Raw genomic sequence first — 20,174 nt, 5'->3', positions numbered from 1 at the left:
GGCAGCCCTATGGGTTCGGTCACAACTCAATAAAATTTTCATTCCCCCCCCACAATTGGAAACTGGGGCAGAATTTTGAGGAGGATCCTCAAAATTCCGAAGTAACTTCAGCCGATCATCGCAAGCAACAGTCAGAAGCATCAACCCATCAAACTAGGGCAGAATTTTGAGGAGGATCCTCAAAATTTCGTAGCAAGAGAGGTTGCAATGTCTCAAACCACATTACAGTCGTTGGTTCATCTAAAAACCTTTTTAATTATACATTTATGGCATACTTTTACAAGAATCATGCATGTTTATCGGAACTGCTTTGTTTAGCAATGCTACCCCAATGATACATACGGTATCACCAGATCAAAGCCGAGCAGGTCAAGCAAAGTCAGGGGGGATACGAACTGACCTTCCCCCTTACAAAACTCATAATTTTTCTTTGGATGCATGCATTAGGATTGCAAAATCAGTAAGCATACTATACACTCATGGGACAAACATTATTTAGAAATACAACTCTTCGAACTGTCGCACTTACCAACATTTGCTATCCGTACACACCAGTGATACTCCGTCTGTCACAATACTCTCAGTAATCACGACATCGCAATCTGCTATCAGCTAAGAAAACTCTACTATCACTCGTTATTTGCATTGCTGAATAAGGCTACCTTTCTGCCTTTCGAGACTAAACACTGTCTCCATATGCATTCTTGCATAAGGCTACTATTCTGCCTTCCGAGATTAAGCCCTACCTCCTTCTACATTTGCATTGCATAAGACTACCTTTCTGCCTTCCGATACTAAACGCTATCTCCAGCTACATCCTGCGTTGCATAAGGCTACAATTCTGCCTTCTGAAGTTAAGCTCTACCTCCATCTGCATTCCTGCATAAGGCTACCATTCTACCTTCCGAGGTTAAGCTTTACCTCTCTCCGCATTTGCATCTTTGCATAAGGCTATCATTCTGCCTTCCGAGGCTAAGCTCTGCCTCCAATTTTCTTCGAAACTAAGCACTATCTCAAGCATCGTTTATTTCATTTCTCTTACGGGCTAAGATCTGCCCTTCAAATCGCAAGACTAAGCTATATCTTGTCCGCATCATGCTACTGCATATCAAGGGCTGAAAGATCGCCTGATACTGCATCTCATAGGCTGAAATATCGCCAAATTATCCATAGGCATCATCGTTCAGAGGCACCATTTTCATAGCCCGAGAACACCATGTCATGGCTTGAGGATCCCTTTCAATCTTTTGCATATCATTATTCAAAGGCATCATGGTTCGGAGGCACCATCCTCATAGCCGAAAGCATCATTTCATGGCTTGCGAATCCTTTATCATATGTTTCATGGCACGGGATGTTATGGTCTAAGGACGTCATCCTAACCGTCCAAAGGCAACATTCATAGTCCGACGGGAATTTGCATCATGTCTAGATTTACGCACAGAATACGCTTGTATTGTTTCATTGTAGGTAAACCGGCAAGCAACGACCATCCTAGCAGGAGCAACCTTGCTCCAGTCCCGCAGCCATATCGAACCTTAACCATTCCCACAAGCCGTCCACTCGCCCCGCCCTGGATATTGCGTCCGTTCTTGAAAAAATCTCCATCGGCATACTCCACCAACGGATCCTGAACTACATATGGTCTGATTTCTATAAAACCAGGGATATGTAGGTAGATCAGAAGCCAGGGTGCGGTCTAAACCTCTTCAAACCATTTCGCTCGGTCAAAATTGGTCATCATATCTTTACCCGACAACTCTTTCATCCTTCCCGGGTAAAAGGGGGCAGCTATTGATACACAATTTTTCCCTAGATATTTTTAATATGCAAAATAACTTCAAAACAACATATATATGTATATATAAGTATGTCCAAATGTTTTATTATTTTTCCATAATTTTTAAAGGTTTTTAAATCAATTTATTTCCCTCTTTTATCCATTAAACCCAATAATTATTTCCAAAATTATTATTTTTGGTAATTCATTTATTGTATTTTTATATTTATGCTAAAATATAGCTAAGGAAATTTTTTGCATATTCTTACAAATTTATTTAGTATTTTAAAGCTAAATTGCATATAATTGCAACATTAGCCTTTTTAAGATTTAATTATGTTTTATATTCATAAAAATAAGTCCTGTATTTTTAAATTGTTAATTATATGTAATAAATCATTTTAGTAATTTCAATTTATTTTCAGAAATTTATTTACTATTTTTTATAATTTAAAAAGATGATGGAATAATAAGACATATGGGAATTCAAGAACATAGACATCTCTAATATTTCTATGAATAAAGTCATTTATGGAATTTGTGCAGTTGCTCATTTCGTTTGTGTCGTATATATCATGCCAAAAAGAAAGAAGGGATAGCCTTAACATACCTGAGCCGATTCTCTTAACAATCCTTCTAACCCACGTCAATTGCGACAACATGTAATGACGGATTGGTGTAGGGGAAAATCCATATGATATTTGGGGAAAATTGGCTATTTAAATAATAGCCCATTGGTATTTAAATTCTAGCCTAAATTAAACCTCAAATCAGACCCAATTTCCCTGGCCCAATTTCAATTAAATCTGACCCCAACCCAATTAAACCAACCCAAACCCGGATTCCCCACCTACCCCTTTAAATCTAGGTCGTTGATCATTTAGATCAACGACCACCATTTCCCCTTACCATTTTTAACCCTGAACGACCCATAAACCTAACTCATTTTCCATCACCCGCTACCTCTGAATCCCTTCCCTCTCAATTCTCTCTGCAGCCTCTCATGAACCCTAGCCGCCGCCATCTAATTTCACCCTAATCTACCTCAACCCCTGCCTAATCCATGGCCTCTCATAGACATTTGAGATGTGTATCGGCCTCCTATGGATCCTAAGTGTTTGTTTTTGTGGTTTCATGGCCAGACCTCGAAGGAATCTGGTCCAGTCCTTGCTCAACTTCTTTTTATGGCCTTTCTCCGGCCATATATGACCTTTCTCCGGCCATTCATGGCCTTTCAAGGCAGATCCTTGACTTTTCTGGTTAGATCGGTAACTTTCAAGGTCTTTTTCACCCTTTCTGGGTTTTCTGAAACCATAATCTTTGAGATCTTTCAATTTTCTTTAGATCTATCTTAGATATATGCTTACTATGAGCTTCTTAAGTGTTTTTCTCAAAGATTCTCCGATTTTCTTTCAAAGTGACTCTTCATTTTTCAATGATTAGGGTTTTCCTTTAAATTTTTCAAAAGAACTCTTCTCTGATTTTAATGTTGTTTGTGATTTTGCTATGTTTAAAATGATTTGCTCATATTGTTCTTCTATCTATTTCAACATGTTAAAAACCTAGTTCCCTTTTAGTCTTATCCGAGTTCTGAAATTGTTTGCTTAAATGTGTGCTTATTTTAAGTTCTTCGTCTATGACTCTCTTCTCCTTATTTGACTTATCTGATTTGAGTTCTTATCACCTCTTAAACTCGACTATTGTTGAAGCCCTAATTTCTTAGAAGTTTTGCCTCACTTGTTATTGTGAGACCTTTACTTGTTTCTGACTCTCTTTACCTGTTACTATGTCTGAAGGCCCAACATACTGCACTAACTGACAAGATATGTCTCCAAGACTCTACTAATGGATATACTGTGATCGGAACGGCTCTCCAACCTACTCATGACATATATACGTATATATATAAGATATACATAAGGCACTAGACCCGAAAACTCCGAAATTCATGGAGTTTACCGATCAAGCTGAACTCGAGCAACACTTATTAAAGAGGCCTACTCGTATGTCTGTCTGACCTGCACACATGAAATGCAGTGCCCCCAGAAAAGAGACGTCAATACGAAATAATGTACTGAGTATGTAAGGCAATATACTGAAAGCTGAAACTGAACTGATAATATAATAACTGCAAGTAGCTGGAAGTCAAAGATAATTTGAAGATATGCTTACCTGCTGATACTGACTTAATTTTCTCAATATAGTAAGTAAAATAGTTGTCCGGCCCTATAAGGCTTGGTATACATATATATCTGCTCTGCCTAAGCACTCGGCCATACTAGGCTCTGTATCTCAACCAACTAGGCTCGCTCATATGCGCTCGGCCACAGTAGGATCGTCATATAACTTACCATCTGATTAGAGGTTGCCCAATAGGGGCCTACCCATCGATTATAGCTCGATGGTAATGAAAATACTTTTAATACTGTATATATAAACTCTCTGCTCTCTTGACTAGAAGAGGGAAATACTCAATGGAATATAAAGTCCCGATAAGAGGAATATTGTAACTTACAAAACTAGAAAAATATACGTAACTTGCGAGACAACAAAATATACGCAAATTCCGGAATATGAATTTTTCTCTATGGCTTGTTACCAAACTTGTGTAATGACGAGATCATGCAAAATAAAGGAAGAGCTTAGCCTTAACATAAATGTTCCTGGAATTACTCGAATGAGATGAAGCTTTTGCTTCAGTGACATATGTTGAACGAGATTTCTTCTTGAATCTCTTGAAATTCCAATTGAAATGTTGACTAAATATTTGGATGAATTGATTTGTTGTTCTAGCGTTTTTGGTTTTAAAACCAAAGACAAAATGGATGGAATTTGAATTTTGATTTATTCCAACGTTTTTGTTGGATTTGTTTCCAAGTGCTTGATTTTCAAACCAAAGAAAATGAATTGAGGATTGGTTTTTGGCAACATACAAATTCCTCCATTTTAAATCATGCTACATATACTATAATGTATGAGTCATACTTGTATTAAGGCAAACATTTGCCACATAATTTTAATGACTCAAGAGTCATTCGAACAATAGGTCCCTTGCTGCCACGTTTTGGACTTATACTTATTCAAATATTTGGATTAATTAGATAATGTCCCGGTACCCGGTAATTAATCAATTACCCGTAAAATTGAGAATTATTTCCACTTACTTAAAATATTACTCACTTTTCACATACCTTATACACCTTACTAACATGGTCACATGGTACTAGTCCATAAATACCGGGTATTAACGTTCGGCCCGTATTATCCCAATATGCCAAACTTCAACGAAATTCATTTTCTTCGACTTGCTTCCCCTCTCGCCTTCACGAATTTACTAATCACTTGTGAAATAACATAATCCTTATAATCCCCAAATAATCTTTTCCTTGGACTGATGTCAATTACCTTACGACAAATTTAACATAAAATACTGCAGGGTGCAAAACTGTCGTAACTTATTACTACAAAGTGCAACATCACCGTAATGTAATATTGCTGGGTAGAACACGATCATAACTTAATACTGCAGGACGTAACATCATCGTAATATATTACTGCAAAGAGTAACAACATCGTAACATATTACTGCAGAGCATAACATTGTCGTAATATAATACTGCGGGACATAGTATTGATATAATATTGTGGGGCATAACAGTTAGACTTTACAAACGTAAAATTCTATATGTAAAACTAAGAAATTTTTTATAAATAATTACCATTCTTAGTTTATTAGCCGCAAAAGTAATCGAACCTCCTTTGTGCAATGAGCCACCTTTTTTAGAGGCACGACTTGCCTTTACTTGTTCACTCTTTGCCTTCCATTCTGGGGTATTCCATTTCTCAAGAAGTTTGTCCCAAACATCTTCTCTTAACCAGTCCGGCATTTTACCGGAATTCCGAGCAGCGCACATAGTTTCTTTAATCCTTATACCAACTTTCTTCTCGAAAATACTATTTATTGCATTTTGATGCTGAGGATGCCATGTACACCTTGTCTGCAATATAAAAAAGTAACATTAGATAAAGACGATAATTACTAAATAAATATAATTAATTTTTACCCTAAATTGATTCCACATTTGCTCTCTGATGCTGTACGGTATCTTTCTCCAAGAAGTCCATGGCTCATGATAAAATGGCTTCATAGAATCTGTAACCAAATGTGTAGCTTGAAAGGATGGCAAAAACCTGCATTAAAGTTAACATATATAATTAATAAATATCTTTTAATTGCAAATAAATACTCTTTAATGTTAACATATCTAAAAGTACATTCAAAACATAATAATTTGTATAAGAACCTTCTTACCCATCCTTGTGGGGGACGATTATGTCACGACCCAAATTCCGCTAAGGGTCGTGATGGCGCCAGACAGCGCTGTCAGGCAAGCTAACCAAAATACTTAATTTAATTCTCGTTTTAATAATTTTGAAAACTATGATTTTCCTTAAATTTCACTAGTATAAAATAATCATTTCAAATCAATTATGAATGTTAAGAAGTTAATACAAGATACCCCATAATCATCCCAGAACCCGATGTCATAAGTGCATGAGCATTTACTAGGGAATGAAATAAAATACAGTGATTGTCCGGAATATAAGTGGACAGAAACGAAAAATACCATACAATACTCTGAAGGAGACTCTGCCGACTGCGGGGCGTCTCGAAAATGCAGCTCACCTAAATCTCCGTACCAATCATGCTGCTATGCCTCTAAGCCACTAGCCACACATAAACCTGTGCAACAAAAATGCATAGCAAGTGTTGTATGAGTATGAAAATAACGTGTACCTAGTGAGTATCCCGTCTAATCTCGAAGAAGTAGAGACGAAAGGTCGACTTCGACACTTACTAGTGGTCCAATGATAATATATTATTAATACGAATAATCGTGGATTTATTAAGGATGACAGTAATTTCAAATAAGTCACGAACATGTAAAAGTTACTTTTTACACTAAAAGTCTTCGGATTCATAATTTATTAATTTTCAATTATCTCAAGTCAGGGAGAGAAAAAATCAATATTAATAAATCTCAAGGCAAGCAATACAAGCATGCGCAAATCATGCCGAGGTCGTACGGCCTGACCCAACATAAACGTAAAATGTGCACTACCGAGGGTCGAACGACGCGAACCACAGATGCATCTATTACCCCGCTCGTGAATCATACATGTGACACAGTCAAATTTAAATACACAATCACCCTGCTCGCGAATCATACATACGACGCAGGTACACATAGAAATACATGCTCAAACAGCCAATTAAGAATTTATTGGGGAACTTTTATCTAAATAAAAGCCAATTCGTTTTTAACGATTTAAGAAAATGAAGTTTAGTCATTTTTGAAATTCATTTACCGATTCAATAGGATTTAAGCAATTCAACTGTCAACAAGATTACAAATATTCCAAGTATAGCATGCTTTTGGGTCCTAGACTACCCGACCTTACATATAATAGTAGCTACGCACAACCTCTCATCACCTCGTGTGTACGTAGGCCCCCCAAATAGAAGCAGATAACCAATTACTTCACCTATGGGGACAATTTCCTCTTACAAGGTTAGAAAAGAGACTCACCTCGCTTCGAAGATCCATAACCGGCATTCCACGCCCTTCCAAAGACTCGATTCGATGCTAAATGCTCAAAAACTAGCCAATAATTATGCAAATCCATTAATATATGTTCAATTACTCATTACAATCTAATTTATAACAATTCATTACCCCGATCGAAAAGTTGACAAAATTGCCCTCAGGCCCACATGCCCGGATTTTGAAATTTCTCGAAGATAAGGTTTACCCATGAACTCACGAACTCAAATATATGATTTTCTCGTAATTTCATACCCAAAATTGTGGTCAAAATTCAAGAATATCAATTTTCTAGGTTTTTCCTCAACCCTAAGTTTCTACCAATTTTCATGCTCAAATCTCTAACAAAACCATGTATTTAACTCATAAGGGGTGAAATTAACTTACCTCATATTTGATGATGAAATCCTTCTCATGAAGCTCTCCAAAAAAATCGCCCAAACAAGAGTAAAATGGAGGAAAATGGCCAAGACCCCCGATTTTTAAAGAACCTTACTGCTTCCAGAAATTCCGCACCTGCGGTCACACGACCGCTTTTGCGGTTCCGCAGGTGCGACCCCTCTATCGCTCCTACAGTTTCTCTCCGGGCTCCCCTTTTCGCTTCTGCGCCTCGACTCCCGCAGGTGCGGTCCCACTTCTGCGGTGAGATGACCGCTTCTGCGGTCCTTACATTTCTAGCCCAAAATTGCCTCTGTGGATCTCCTGGCCGCTTCTGCGGCTCTACACCTGTGGCCCAAGCCTCGCAGGTGCAGTTACACCAAAAGACAGTTGTTGCACTTCCTTTTCCAATTTCCAAAATCGATCCGTTAACCATCCGAAATCCACCCAAGGTCCCCGGAACCCCAACCAATCATACCAACTAGTCCCAAAATACATTACGGACTTGTTCGAGGCCTCAATCATATCAAACAATGCTAAAATAATGAATTAACCCTCAATCCAAGCTTAAGGAACTTTAGAATTTCAAACTTCTACACTGGATGACGAAACCTATCAAATCACGTTCGATTGACCTCAAATTTTGCACACAAGTCATATTTGACATTACGGACCTACTCCAACTTCTAGAATTGGATTCCGACCCCGATATCAAAAAGTCCACTTCCGGACAAACTTCTTAAAAACCTTCAAATTTCTATCTTTAGCCAAATGACTCCAAAATGACCTACGGACCTCCGAATTCACTTCCGATCGCGCTCCCAATACCAGAATCACCATACAGAGCTATTCCCAAACTCGGAATCTCAAACGGACATTGATAACCCTGAAATGCACTTTAATCCGAACTTATGAGATTCTTCCAAAATGCTAACTTCCACAATAGACGCCGAAAAGTTCCCGAGTCTTCCAAAACCTAGTCCGGACATATGCCCAGGTCCAAAATCATCATACGAACTTGCTGGAACCTTCGAATCCCGATTCCGAGGTCGTTTACTCAAAAATCCAACCTTAGTCAATTCTTTCAATTTAAAGCTTCCGAAATGAGAATTCTCTTTCCAAATCAACTCTGAACTTCCCGAAATTCAATTCCGATCATGCACACAAGTCATAATACCTGAAGTGAAGCTGCTCATGGCCTCAAACTACTGAACGACACGCTAGAGCTCAAAATGACCGATCAGGTCGTTACATTCTCTCCCACTTAAACATATGTTCGTCCTCGAACGTGCTAAGAACTACGCTGGGGTTGCCCGAAATCACTATTTAACACCTCGAGCACCTACATGTGCTACTACAACTCAGCTGGGCACCCTAGCTCAATCAATCTGAAGATACCCTTTTTCACTTAGGCAAATAAGCCTTAGAGCCCAATTCCAACATCCAGAATTCTCTGCCAGGCCTGTTCCAATATACGCTCACCGAATCAATAACTATACGCAGCACCAAAACATGACTGCATACCTTAGCTGAATTCACACCTTGCACCATTTTACTGGACCACAATAACATTCTCTGATCAATTTAGCCAAAATTCCATGACTCTGATGCTCCCATTGCACCTCATAACATACATAGGTCTTGCTCTAACTCTTACATTACCGCCACGACGGAAGAGATGTGTAGAAATTCATAACCAACTTCTGAATCAATAAATCATTGGATCTATACTCCTGACAAGAACCATCAACTCATTCTGAACCAAATAATCGTCTTAGCTCCTTAATATACTTTATATAATCCGATTAAACTGATCCTAAATCCATTGATCTCGTCTCACCCAGTACGAACTGCTCAGGTAATAAGCCACCCAGACGTGACCAAAAGTCTCATATGATGCCACAATACGCCAATGGGCTACCAACTCGAACGCGATACAAAAGGAAAACGAACTCCGAAAAGGAAATCCAATTACCCCGCTCGCGAATCATACATGCGACGCGGTCAACATAATTAAAAAAACACCCCGCTCGCAAATCATGTATACGATGCGGGCACATAGCTAATATGAGTTTTCCTCAGAAAGATAGGAAATAAAACACATAAAAACAAATATAGGAATTTGTACTAAACATCACACTATTACGGCGCGCTACCTGATCCAAACAACATATCCATGGCGGCGTGTCACCCGATCCACACATAGAATTCACATAGGAGATATACATTGGGCTGAATTGCTCATCACAACAAAATACCGAATATCGGTCACAAGCACGTTAAGTGCATAATACCATCCCTGGAGAGACATATAGCGCTATAAGCTACAAACTCAAGCCCAACTGAGGTGCGATACACGATCTGAATATCAAGAGCCATTCTGCTCATATAACACCATCTCTACACGGAATCTCAACACATAAAAAATTCACCAAGTCATCTCAAAACTCACACGGCGCAATATATCATTACATGAAATAGTTAGCGGCGAAATAACACCCCGACTAATCTTCCATAAGGAGTGCATTACTGAAATAACACATCTGGCCTGATATAGAGCCCATATTCACATTTAAATCCACCCACAGACCTCAAGAACAACCATCATAACTGGAGTAATCCTCCACAGTCCCCAACCCAATAAACTAAGTGCCCTCCAGGAATAAATTCTCAAATTAACGATATCACAACAATCTTCATACTTGGTTTAATTCTTCAATCAATCAAGTGACTATATGCCACACTTATACAACCTTCTTGTGGGGCACGCTCCCACGACCTTCTGTAATAGATAATAGGTCTGTACATCCAAACCACCGGTCGTACTAATGCTAAAAAGCGATCAAGAATCCTTACCCAGGATGGAAAGCCTTTTTCCACAAAACACCAATCTCAAGTGACGCTGAAGACATACCAACTTACTTTAGACATCGAAACTCCTTTCCTGCTCTTCCGAGCTCGTGACATCCTTGTCAACACCGAACTGCAACCTTGATCCTCACTTCAAATTCCATACCACCCACTGCACCCAACATGCCAATATACGATAGAACATGATTTTCATCATAACTCCAGAACCACTAATAGATTAACACTTCATCATATAAAAACTTTTCACTTAACTCTTTTCAGGAGAACCATCGCAACACGCAGGTGAATTCTCATAACCGTAGAATATGCAATCTTCAAGTAGTGGTCTAAGCCACCATAGCCCTTCTGGGATCCGCCTACACATAACAGACCATAATACTAGAATACTTCCGAATAAGATACGGTGGACGACAAGCCTCCTAGGTGCCGTCACAAATCACAAGCATAACTTGATCACGCTGAAGGAACTTATCTCTACCACCAATATGTCAATTCATCTATGGCTAACCAATCTATCTTCGTCCAATTTACCCTTGATTGCCTTTGAAATAATAATAACACCATTCAACATATAGCACACTCCATCCACACTCATCCTGAGTGAGCTTGAATCACGAGACCCTGCTGTCTCAAATCCCACGAACCGTTTTATTCCTCCCTTGTGCGCACATTTGCATCCTTAACTGGTATGCCCATTCTGATAATCCCTCTAAGAATTCGAAGTCTTTTCTCATTTTCCTCCCAAATGTTGCACTGCAAGTAAAAATATCATAGAACATTCTGGGCCTCTTCTCATAAGCTGTTACAATAGCTTGATTCTTAACCGTACCTATTAGGCACCACACTTTACCCTTTGAATCCACTAGGACTAGTGTTGAGAGCCACCCGCTCTGACTTGGCTCCAAATATAACCAACTCCATGAATCTTTTAGCACATGGATACCCTCTCGACAAAGCACCCGACAGAATCACTTCCCTTGTGTTAGTTTATATGAGTCCACAAAACTATAGAGTACCTGGTCCTCTATGAGATGATGCGTAGAATGTAGTAAAGACTGAATGTAAAGAAGGCAAGAGATTTTCTACGTGAAAAAATCCCACACAAGGGGATCAAAAAACCTCGACCTACTCTTGTAGGCTTTTAACTCCAACTAACTTGCAACCTCCCTATTACAAGCCACTTTGCAAAAACCCTATTGCAAAGACTTCAAACTAACTTGTGATGCAACCACCACAAGCCACTCTATAACTCTCCTAGTTACAAAGGATTAAACCTATGACTATCCTTAGTCACAATATAAACTCAGAAGTTTACGAATTTGGTTTGTTCTGAAGATAACGCTTCTAAGAAAGCAAACTAGGAATTACAATGACGAACAAATAACAAGATTCCAACTCAACTACGGATGTACATAAACTCATTTAGAAACTGATCCTTAGTGGAGTTGTCTTCTTGTTCTTGACACACCAGTAACTTTAATGCCGGATGAATACTTTTGTTTCTTGAGAGAATATCACTGAATGCACAAAGAATGATGTGTCTTGCACCAGGTGTTTTATGACAAAAGATAGCACAATGGATAGTGATGTCAACTCTTAGTGTATGCTTCTTCCCAATGAGAAGTGGCTGCTGCACTATCTGCATAGCTACTTCTGGGCAGTTGAGTTCCAGCTGGATTGTGGAATTTGTACTTCTGTCAGGACACACCAACGGACCAGGTCCTAGTTGTGTTCCTCTTTTGTGACAGTTGCTAGATGGTCACTTTCTTCTACTACATTCCAGCTGTGCACTTAACTTGTACTTCTGTCAGAGAACCCTAAGGGAGCAGGTCCATGTTGTGTTCCTATTTATATTGATTGCGTACAGTCACTGACTTGTGCTTGTATCGGAAAACCCTAAGAGACTAGGTCATTAGGTCCCTGTTGTGTTCCTTCCTGTGGTCATTCATCCATTTGCTGATTTTCAGACTTCGACCAGTTCACATGAAATGTATATCCTGTGGGCCAGGTTCTCTATTTGGTTCTTCACGACAAGTATGTTAGATCATCAAAACATAAGAAACATAAGGCTAAGACATTGAAAACCCATCAATTTCCCCCTTTTTGATGATGACAAACTTAAGTATGGTCAATATTTGTTTAGAGCAGAAATAACTAGATGAGATACCATAACTACACGAAGTTCCCCCTTAATCTTGGATCCCCCTCTTTGTGATTTTCCCTTGATCGCATTGATATTTCCCCCTTAATCCTCACCTACCCCTCACTTCTTAGCATGCATATATTACCTTTCACTCTCACCTAATATTACCCCTCACTCTCGCCTACACACTTTTTTCCCCCTTTTGGCATCATTAAAAAGAACAGGTATTAAGAAGAGCACAAGCATGTAATAAGCATAAAGAAGTCTAACACAGCTAGCTTATGCCACATATGTACACACAACATGACAAAAAAGAGAAGTTAGAGGAACACAATATTGTACAGGCAACGAAAGTGGAGCTGTTTTATTAATGTTTACATTTGACTGAGAAAGTCAGGAGCAGTAATGGTTAAGTTCAACATGCCATTACAAAAACAAGCAAACAAAAGTAAAACAGCAGCCATATGATGTTGGAGAAAAAATAGCTTGACACAAAGAGGATCCTAGGAGACACTAAAAGAAGGAGGCTTGGAGGAAGAGACAACAATAGTTTTGAGAACCAGGTCCAGTCTAGCATTTGCAGAGAGTTGTTCTTCAAGTAATTGAGCCCGAAGACTCTTATTTTCCTTTGTCAGTCGTGCAACCTCCTCACTTACAGAATCAGGTCCTTTAGCTACTTGACTGAGTTGAGTTTCCAGTATGGCATTTCTAGCCCTCAGCCATCTTATTTCCTCAGAGGCTATATTTTGAGCATTGATCAGCTGAGAAATGGTCGAGATGCTTCCACCAACTCTTTTTATACATTCACATTCTTCTAGAGTGGTCTTAGAGAAGGTCTACTTGCGTGTTCCCACTCTAGGATTCCCCAAGGGACCTTATAGAATCTGAATATCTAAGTGAGGAGAAAGCCATAAGGTAACCCATGATTTCCACCCTTAAAATTTGTCACCTTTTGCATATGATCAATCATGATTGCTAGCAAATTGATTGGGACAAACTCATCAAGCGCTTCCATTAGGACCATATCCAATTTTGTAGCAATAGAGCGCCTCTCAGAGTGGGGTAAGAGTACTTTATTGGCCATTTCAAAAAAAAGCTGGTACTCAGGAAGCAATACCTTCTTATGCACCTGTTCTCTTGTTGGATAGCTTGCTCTTTCATAATAGCTCCCCGAAAGTTTACTCCACACATACCCTTAACTAAGGACATACCTTCACACGGAATTCTGAGAACCTTTCCCAGTGTTGAAGCGTCGAGTACAATGTCTACTCCGTTTACGAGAGCACAAATGTGATCCCCCTCAATAGTGAAAAGAGATGCATAGAGAGTTTGTACTGCATCTTCATACTCCATAGGCATTCTCCCTTCAAACAAGTGTTCCCATTGTTAAAATTCCACAATCTCCAGAATTTGTTTCATGCCTGCCATCTCCGAAATTGCTGGATCAAATGTACGACCCCACAATACTTTCTGAGTTCTTAATCTTTGCTGGCAAAGACCACTATCACAGGTCATGGACCTTATTGAACCAGGTTCTTTAACGGTTTCCCTTTTTCGTTTGTTAGGCCCTTTGGCAGACTTTCCTTTCCAGCTTGTTATCCCCATAATATTGTCCTCAAACACGACTAGCTCAATTTGACTCTGTTTAAACATGCTAATGTATTTCACGGATGACCCTTTCTATTCCTCAACAGTTTCCTCAACTGTCATAGATTGTTGTACTAAGGAACCAGGTTCCCTAGAAGCATCTTTGTCTATCCGGTTTACTGACACACTCTTGATGAAAACTTTTGGATTCATTTTCCTCTTTTTCCTTATCTTGACACTCCTCTTACTTTTCTGCAATGAGGATTCAAAACTCTCTTGCTGTAGTGATCTAGTAGTGGGTGATTTGGAGGAAGACTCTAAGAGCTTGGAGTGAACAGGAGGTGCAGAAGTGAGTTTGCATGGAAGAGAATCAGGTTCATCAGAAGGCTTTTCTAAGAATATCTCATGAGCCAAGGACTCGAGGAGTGATGTGGTTCTTATATCTCCTAGGAATGGAATTTCTTTCCCCTGGTACTCAGATGAGAGATATGTTCCTTTATTCATCAGACTCTCAGCAGCTATAGCCATAATGTTATGAGTTGTTTCCTTTTCTGGTGACTCCTTAAGAGTCACTGAGTCCAACATAGAGGAGTTCAGATAGTGGTCAGGATCATCCTCAGGGGATTCTAACACTTGAGGAGTAAAACCTCCTGTGTGGTCTTTGATGAGATCGTAGGATTGACTAGACATAGGATTCTCAACATAATGGTAAACAGGGTTTATCAGAAATGGAAATTGTAGGAGTAGAGGAGGAGCCAGGAGTGGGTAAGGTGGTAGAAGGCGTGAAATAATGATGCGTTGGAGATGATTTCAAGGATAATAACGAAGTGGGAGCAGTGTCAATGGTGGGAGAATGAGTCGATTGTTCGATCGCCATTAGATGAGTACTTGGTAGACGAGTAGAGAGAAAGAGAGGGAGAGAGATAAGGAGAAGATCCTAGCTATACAAAGGAGATGAAGGTTCATGACTTGTCATGAGACAGAAAGAATGTTTTGTTGGAAGAAGGGCTAATGATGAGTGGAGAGTGAAACAGGTTCTGAATAGTTCTGAAAACGGCGGTAGGTTTGTGGGGAAGTGTTACTGTGCAGAGGGGATGAAGTGATTTGAAAGACAAGACATGACACGCTGACGTTGAAAAGTCGGATAGTGTGGCAGTTGAGTTACAATTTTTTTTGTTTAGAGAGGGCATGCTGAATTAAGCGCATTACTACTAACCTGAGATACTGGAACCTGATTCCAGAGCAATCTTTTGAACAAGATTTTAGCAGCTCCTCTTTCGGAGTTCATAACTGTACCTTTAGCTTCTATGATCATCATGCGTGTTTACCTACAATGGTATTGATATGAGTTAGGCTTGGTCAGAAAACACTTTAGCTACTTTTACCTGAAGGTGTCTTACACAGCCAACAGATGGAGGATCAGGTTCTTCATTAGACTTTTGTGACCCCATCTTCACCTTGATTTATCCAGAATATTCTCTACTTGAGGCTTTGATGCAGATATCTGGAGTTTGGTCTTCTGTTCTGCAATGCTTTCCACTAATCAATCCCTTCATCATATTGACCCTCAGAAGATGACCTCACCCTTCAATGTGCTTGATCCTCTTTCTTTTGCAATTTCTCTCCAGTTGTTGACGAGGCCATTTCGTTTTGCTTCCTTGTCTCCCGGAAGATGAGGCATGAATCATGATAAGTGAACTGTTCCAGAAGTGTTTTTATTTTCCATAGGAAAACATGCTTATCTAGCTCTAGAGTAAAAAAAAAGTGATTGACTAGTTACGCAGATGGGAGACTTTGGTTTTCCAATTTGAGACAGAAGTTTGATTGAAGAGAGAGATGTAGAGGTTAATTTGATTTCCCCACAGTTTGTGTTCTGCTGCTTGTGCAGTGCCATGAGCTTCATCTTTACTCTTCCCTCAGCTTCAGTGGTAGTAGGTGACACCAGGTTCTTTGTGAGACGTGGAGGATGATGTTGCGTTGTCTTTCACCAATCTCCTTCATCTTACTCACACTATCATCCTCCCTATTTGAAGCCTCAGATATTTCCTAGAGGTAGGGTTTGTTCATCATATTGATCATCATGGTCTCTTTCTTGGCAGGGGAAAATATCTTGTTGAATACCCCATGAGCACCTTCTACCTTTTAGTGTGCCCTTTGTTGAAGACTTTGTGGCCTTGTTTTGTGGATTGTACCCTAGAAGGATTCCTTCGCTCGTCTTTTTGCATTAAGCTTCCCAAGTTGATCCTTCCTGTTGTCAAGAACAAGGCATTTTCTTCCATTTGGCAGCTCCTGGTGGATTTTGATTCAAGAGAGACCTGGTCTGGCACTTGTTCTCAAGGTAGAGGATAGTATTCACTGCTTTTGCCTAGAATTTCTTGGCGATTCCATAGGCGATGAGCACTGTCCATGCAACATTTTTAGTTTTGTTCTTTATTTCAGCTACATCATTTTGCTGTGGAGTCCTTGGTGTTGAGAAATTGTGCGTGATCCCTTCTCCCCTTCCTCCTTCATTTTGTGAACTCATGTCCAGGTGACACTTGAGTTTGGCAGACCACAGACCAGGTCCGGCTGAGTTAATTTATTCGGAGGTGAGAAGTTTGCATATACCAATCCTTCATGCCATGATTGCGACTTCACTTATCTCATACCACCATCTTGTGGAGATTCATAATTAGTCGAAGTAGATGTTCTTGTTTCCTTTGTCCACTAAGACCACTTGGCAAGTCATCAGATTGGTGACTGCAGTTTTTAGGCCATTCACACAGAGCTTGTTCCCACTTGAGTGCCGAAAGAACCTTTCTACCTTTTCATTCACCGAGAATGTACCCTTTACTTCCTTCTAAAGGATACATTCCTTTCCTGCAGGGCTTTCAGTGAGAAGAGATTCATGATTTTTCAGCTGCATGCTTTAAGCATCCACTATCCATAGTCCATCATAGTCTGCTTCCTCTCACTGTTCCCTGCTCATGCACATCAAGGGTTAGATTTAGGAACCCAAACTAGTTTGGGTCCCTTGTTATTATAAAAAGGATGAATGAGGGATTTCCTAGTCCATGCAGGCAACATCCGCTTTTTGTGAGTGGTACCTGGCCCTTTGTTAGTAGTCACTCCATTAGTAAACTCTTTGTTTTTCTGAGAAGACTGAACCTTGGCTTGGCAATTTTCTTTAAAATGCCCATTGTTCCCACAGTGGGTACATAAGCAGTTATCAGGTACAGTGACATACTTGTTGTGCGGGTTGTAGGGAGTTTTCTCCCTTTGGAACCCGATGCCCTACTTGTTCCCACTATTGTTGAGATACATGGCAGTGACAACATCTGAGGACCAGATCCACTTTAGAGATTTCTCAAGATCATTTCTTACTTTCTCCAACTCAACTTGGAGTTGCTGATTCCTCTCGAGTTCACTGCATAGACTGGTTTTTACAACAGTTAACTCCTTTTCAAGCATGATGTGGGTCTCACTGGCTACTTCCTTCCCTTTACCAAGACTTACATTCTTATGTTCTCTATTGAGTCCCTCAATGGTTTCTCTAGATCAGTGCATATTACTAACAGATCATCCCTTTCCTCTTCAATAGATGTAACTTTTTCTTCTAAGGTGGTTTTAACATTGTTAAGGCCTTCTATTATTTCCTTTAGATCAATAACTACTACTATCAGATCGTCCCTCTCATTTTTCACACTAGTTATTCTTTCATTCAAGGCTTCCTTCTCTTGTTCAATATTAGCTATGGTCTCTTTTAAGTCCACTACACAGACCACTAAATCATCTTTAGATTGTTCGGCCTCTCCTAGTTCTATGGTCAGGATCTCCTTATCATTTACAAGGCTATAATAGGCATCAATTAGGACATTAGATAAAGACTTTAGCTTCTTAGAAGAATAGGATTTCAGATTTCTCTGAATGTCCCTGAAATTTACCTCATCATCTTCATCTTCTTCTTCTTCATCATCATCATTTGACTGAGCCATCAACGCGAACAGTGAATCGTACTTTGTTGCTTCAATTTTCAGTGCCATCATGGAACTATTTTTTGCATTTGATTCCCTTTCGGATTCACTTGAGGAGTCTCCCCAAGCAGCAAGAGACTGCTTAACGATATTGTCTGCATCATTTTTTCGATTGAATCTTTTATCTGGAACTAGGTTCCTTTTTCCTGCTTTGTTAGGATTTTGCTTGTACTGCTCCTGTTTCGCGAGTGGGCAGTCTTTGATGAAATGCCCTGACTTTCCACATCTATGACAGAGATCGTTGTTCCTTGTTTTACTTGAATTGCCCCACTTTGGTATACCACCATTTCTTCGAACCATATTTTGAAATCTCTTAGTAAGATAGGCCATGTCACTATCTTCATCACTTGAATCACTTCTTTCAGCCTTAAGCACTAGGTTCTTTTCCTTCTTAGGCTCTCTTCTTTCACTGTCTTTCTTTCTTTTCAACTCGTATGTCTTCAGATTACCAATCAACTCATCCATGGTCAGAGTCTATAGATCTTTAGCTTCAGTGATGGCATTTACCTTACTTTCCCAAGACCCAGGTAGAACACTGAGAAATTTCCTTACAAGTTTGTTTCTGGGAATGACATCTCCAAGTGAGTGAAGCTCATTTATGATGGAGGTGAATCTGGTGTGCATATCTTGTATGGACTTATCATCCTTCATCCTGAAGAGCTCATATTCAGTGGTGAGCATGTCGATCTTGGATTGGTTGACCTGAGTAGTTCCTTCGTGTGCGGTTTGTAAGGCTTCCCATATTTCTTTTGGCAGTATCACAAGCTGACACTCTATTGTACTCATCAGGTCCTATGCCACACATCAAGATTTTCTTGGAACGATAGTTCTTTTCTACAACTTTTCTGTCAATGTCGTTGTACTCTCTTCTCCCTTTGGGCACCAATGGTCTTGTTTCTTCAAGTTTCTTCATGGGAACATGTGGGCCATCACAGATGATGTCCCACTGCTCTGAATCATCTACCATCATAAAATCATGCATCCGAATCTTCCACCAGCCATAGTATTGACCATTGAATCTGGGAGGTCTATAGGTTGATTGTCCTTCTTCAAAGTTTGGTGGAGCAACCATTGAGGATCCTTCCTAGGTGTTAGCTTGATAGGAGAAATCTGCTCTGATACCAATTGTTAGTTTATATGAGTCCACCAAACTATAGAGTACCTAGTCCTCTATAAGATGATGCGTAAAATGTAGTAAAGACTAAATGTAAAGAAAGCAAGAGATTTTCTACGTGAAAAAATCCCACACAAGGGGATCAAAAAACCACGACCTACTCTTGTAGGCTTTTAACTCAACTAACTTGCAATCTCCCTATTACAAGCCACTTTGCAAAAATCTTATTGCAAAGACTTCAAACTAAATTGTGATGCAACCACCACAAGCCACTCTATAACTCTCATAGTTACAAAGGATTTAAACTTATGACTATCCCTAGTCACAACATAAACTCAGAAGTTTACGAATTTGTTTTGTTCCTAAGACAACGCTTCTAAGAAAGCAAACTAGGAATTACAATGACGAACAAATAACAAGATTACAATTCAACTACAGATGTACATAAACTCATTTAGAAACTGATCCTTAGTGGAGCTGGCTTCTTATTCTTGACACACCAGTGACTTCAATGCTGGATAAATACTTTTGTTTATTAAGAGAATATCACTGAATGCACAAAGAATGGTGTGTCTTGCACCAGGTTGTTTTATCACAAAAGATAGCATAATTGTGAGTAATGTCAACTCTTGGTGTACGCTTCTTGCCAATGAGAAATGACTGCTGCACTATCTGCACAGCC

The 20,174-nt window shown here is 39.5% G+C and overlaps 1 protein-coding gene across 1 annotated transcript; it reads right to left on the bottom strand.

Annotated features, from left to right (window-relative positions):
* Positions 1 to 17,638: 17,638 nt before the first annotated feature.
* Positions 17,639 to 19,450, bottom strand: LOC138885253 (uncharacterized). The gene is made up of 4 exons (XM_070166181.1): positions 19,149 to 19,450; positions 18,886 to 18,991; positions 17,861 to 18,816; positions 17,639 to 17,771 (listed from the first exon to the last, which is right to left on the bottom strand). Exons 1-4 carry the CDS (start codon positions 19,448 to 19,450, stop codon positions 17,639 to 17,641), a joined length of 1,497 nt encoding a protein of 498 aa, XP_070022282.1.
* Between the last annotated feature and the right edge of the window lie 724 nt (positions 19,451 to 20,174).

This window comes from Nicotiana sylvestris, chromosome 2 (genome assembly GCF_000393655.2).
Source record: "Nicotiana sylvestris chromosome 2, ASM39365v2, whole genome shotgun sequence".
NCBI classification, from domain to species: domain Eukaryota; kingdom Viridiplantae; phylum Streptophyta; class Magnoliopsida; order Solanales; family Solanaceae; genus Nicotiana; species Nicotiana sylvestris.
This window is presented reverse-complemented; position numbering and strand designations above follow the sequence as displayed.

Coding starts and splice junctions, on each gene's coding strand:
- LOC138885253 (XM_070166181.1), bottom strand. CDS start 19,450: ATGGTTGCTCCACCAAACTTTGAAGAAGGACAATCAACCTATAGACCT. Junction 18,817..18,885: donor CTGGGTCTTGGGAAAGTAAG/GTAAATGCCATC, acceptor GGTAATCTGAAG/ACATACGAGTTGAAAAGAAA. Junction 17,772..17,860: donor TCAATAGAGAACATAAGAAT/GTAAGTCTTGGT, acceptor CAGTCTATGCAG/TGAACTCGAGAGGAATCAGC.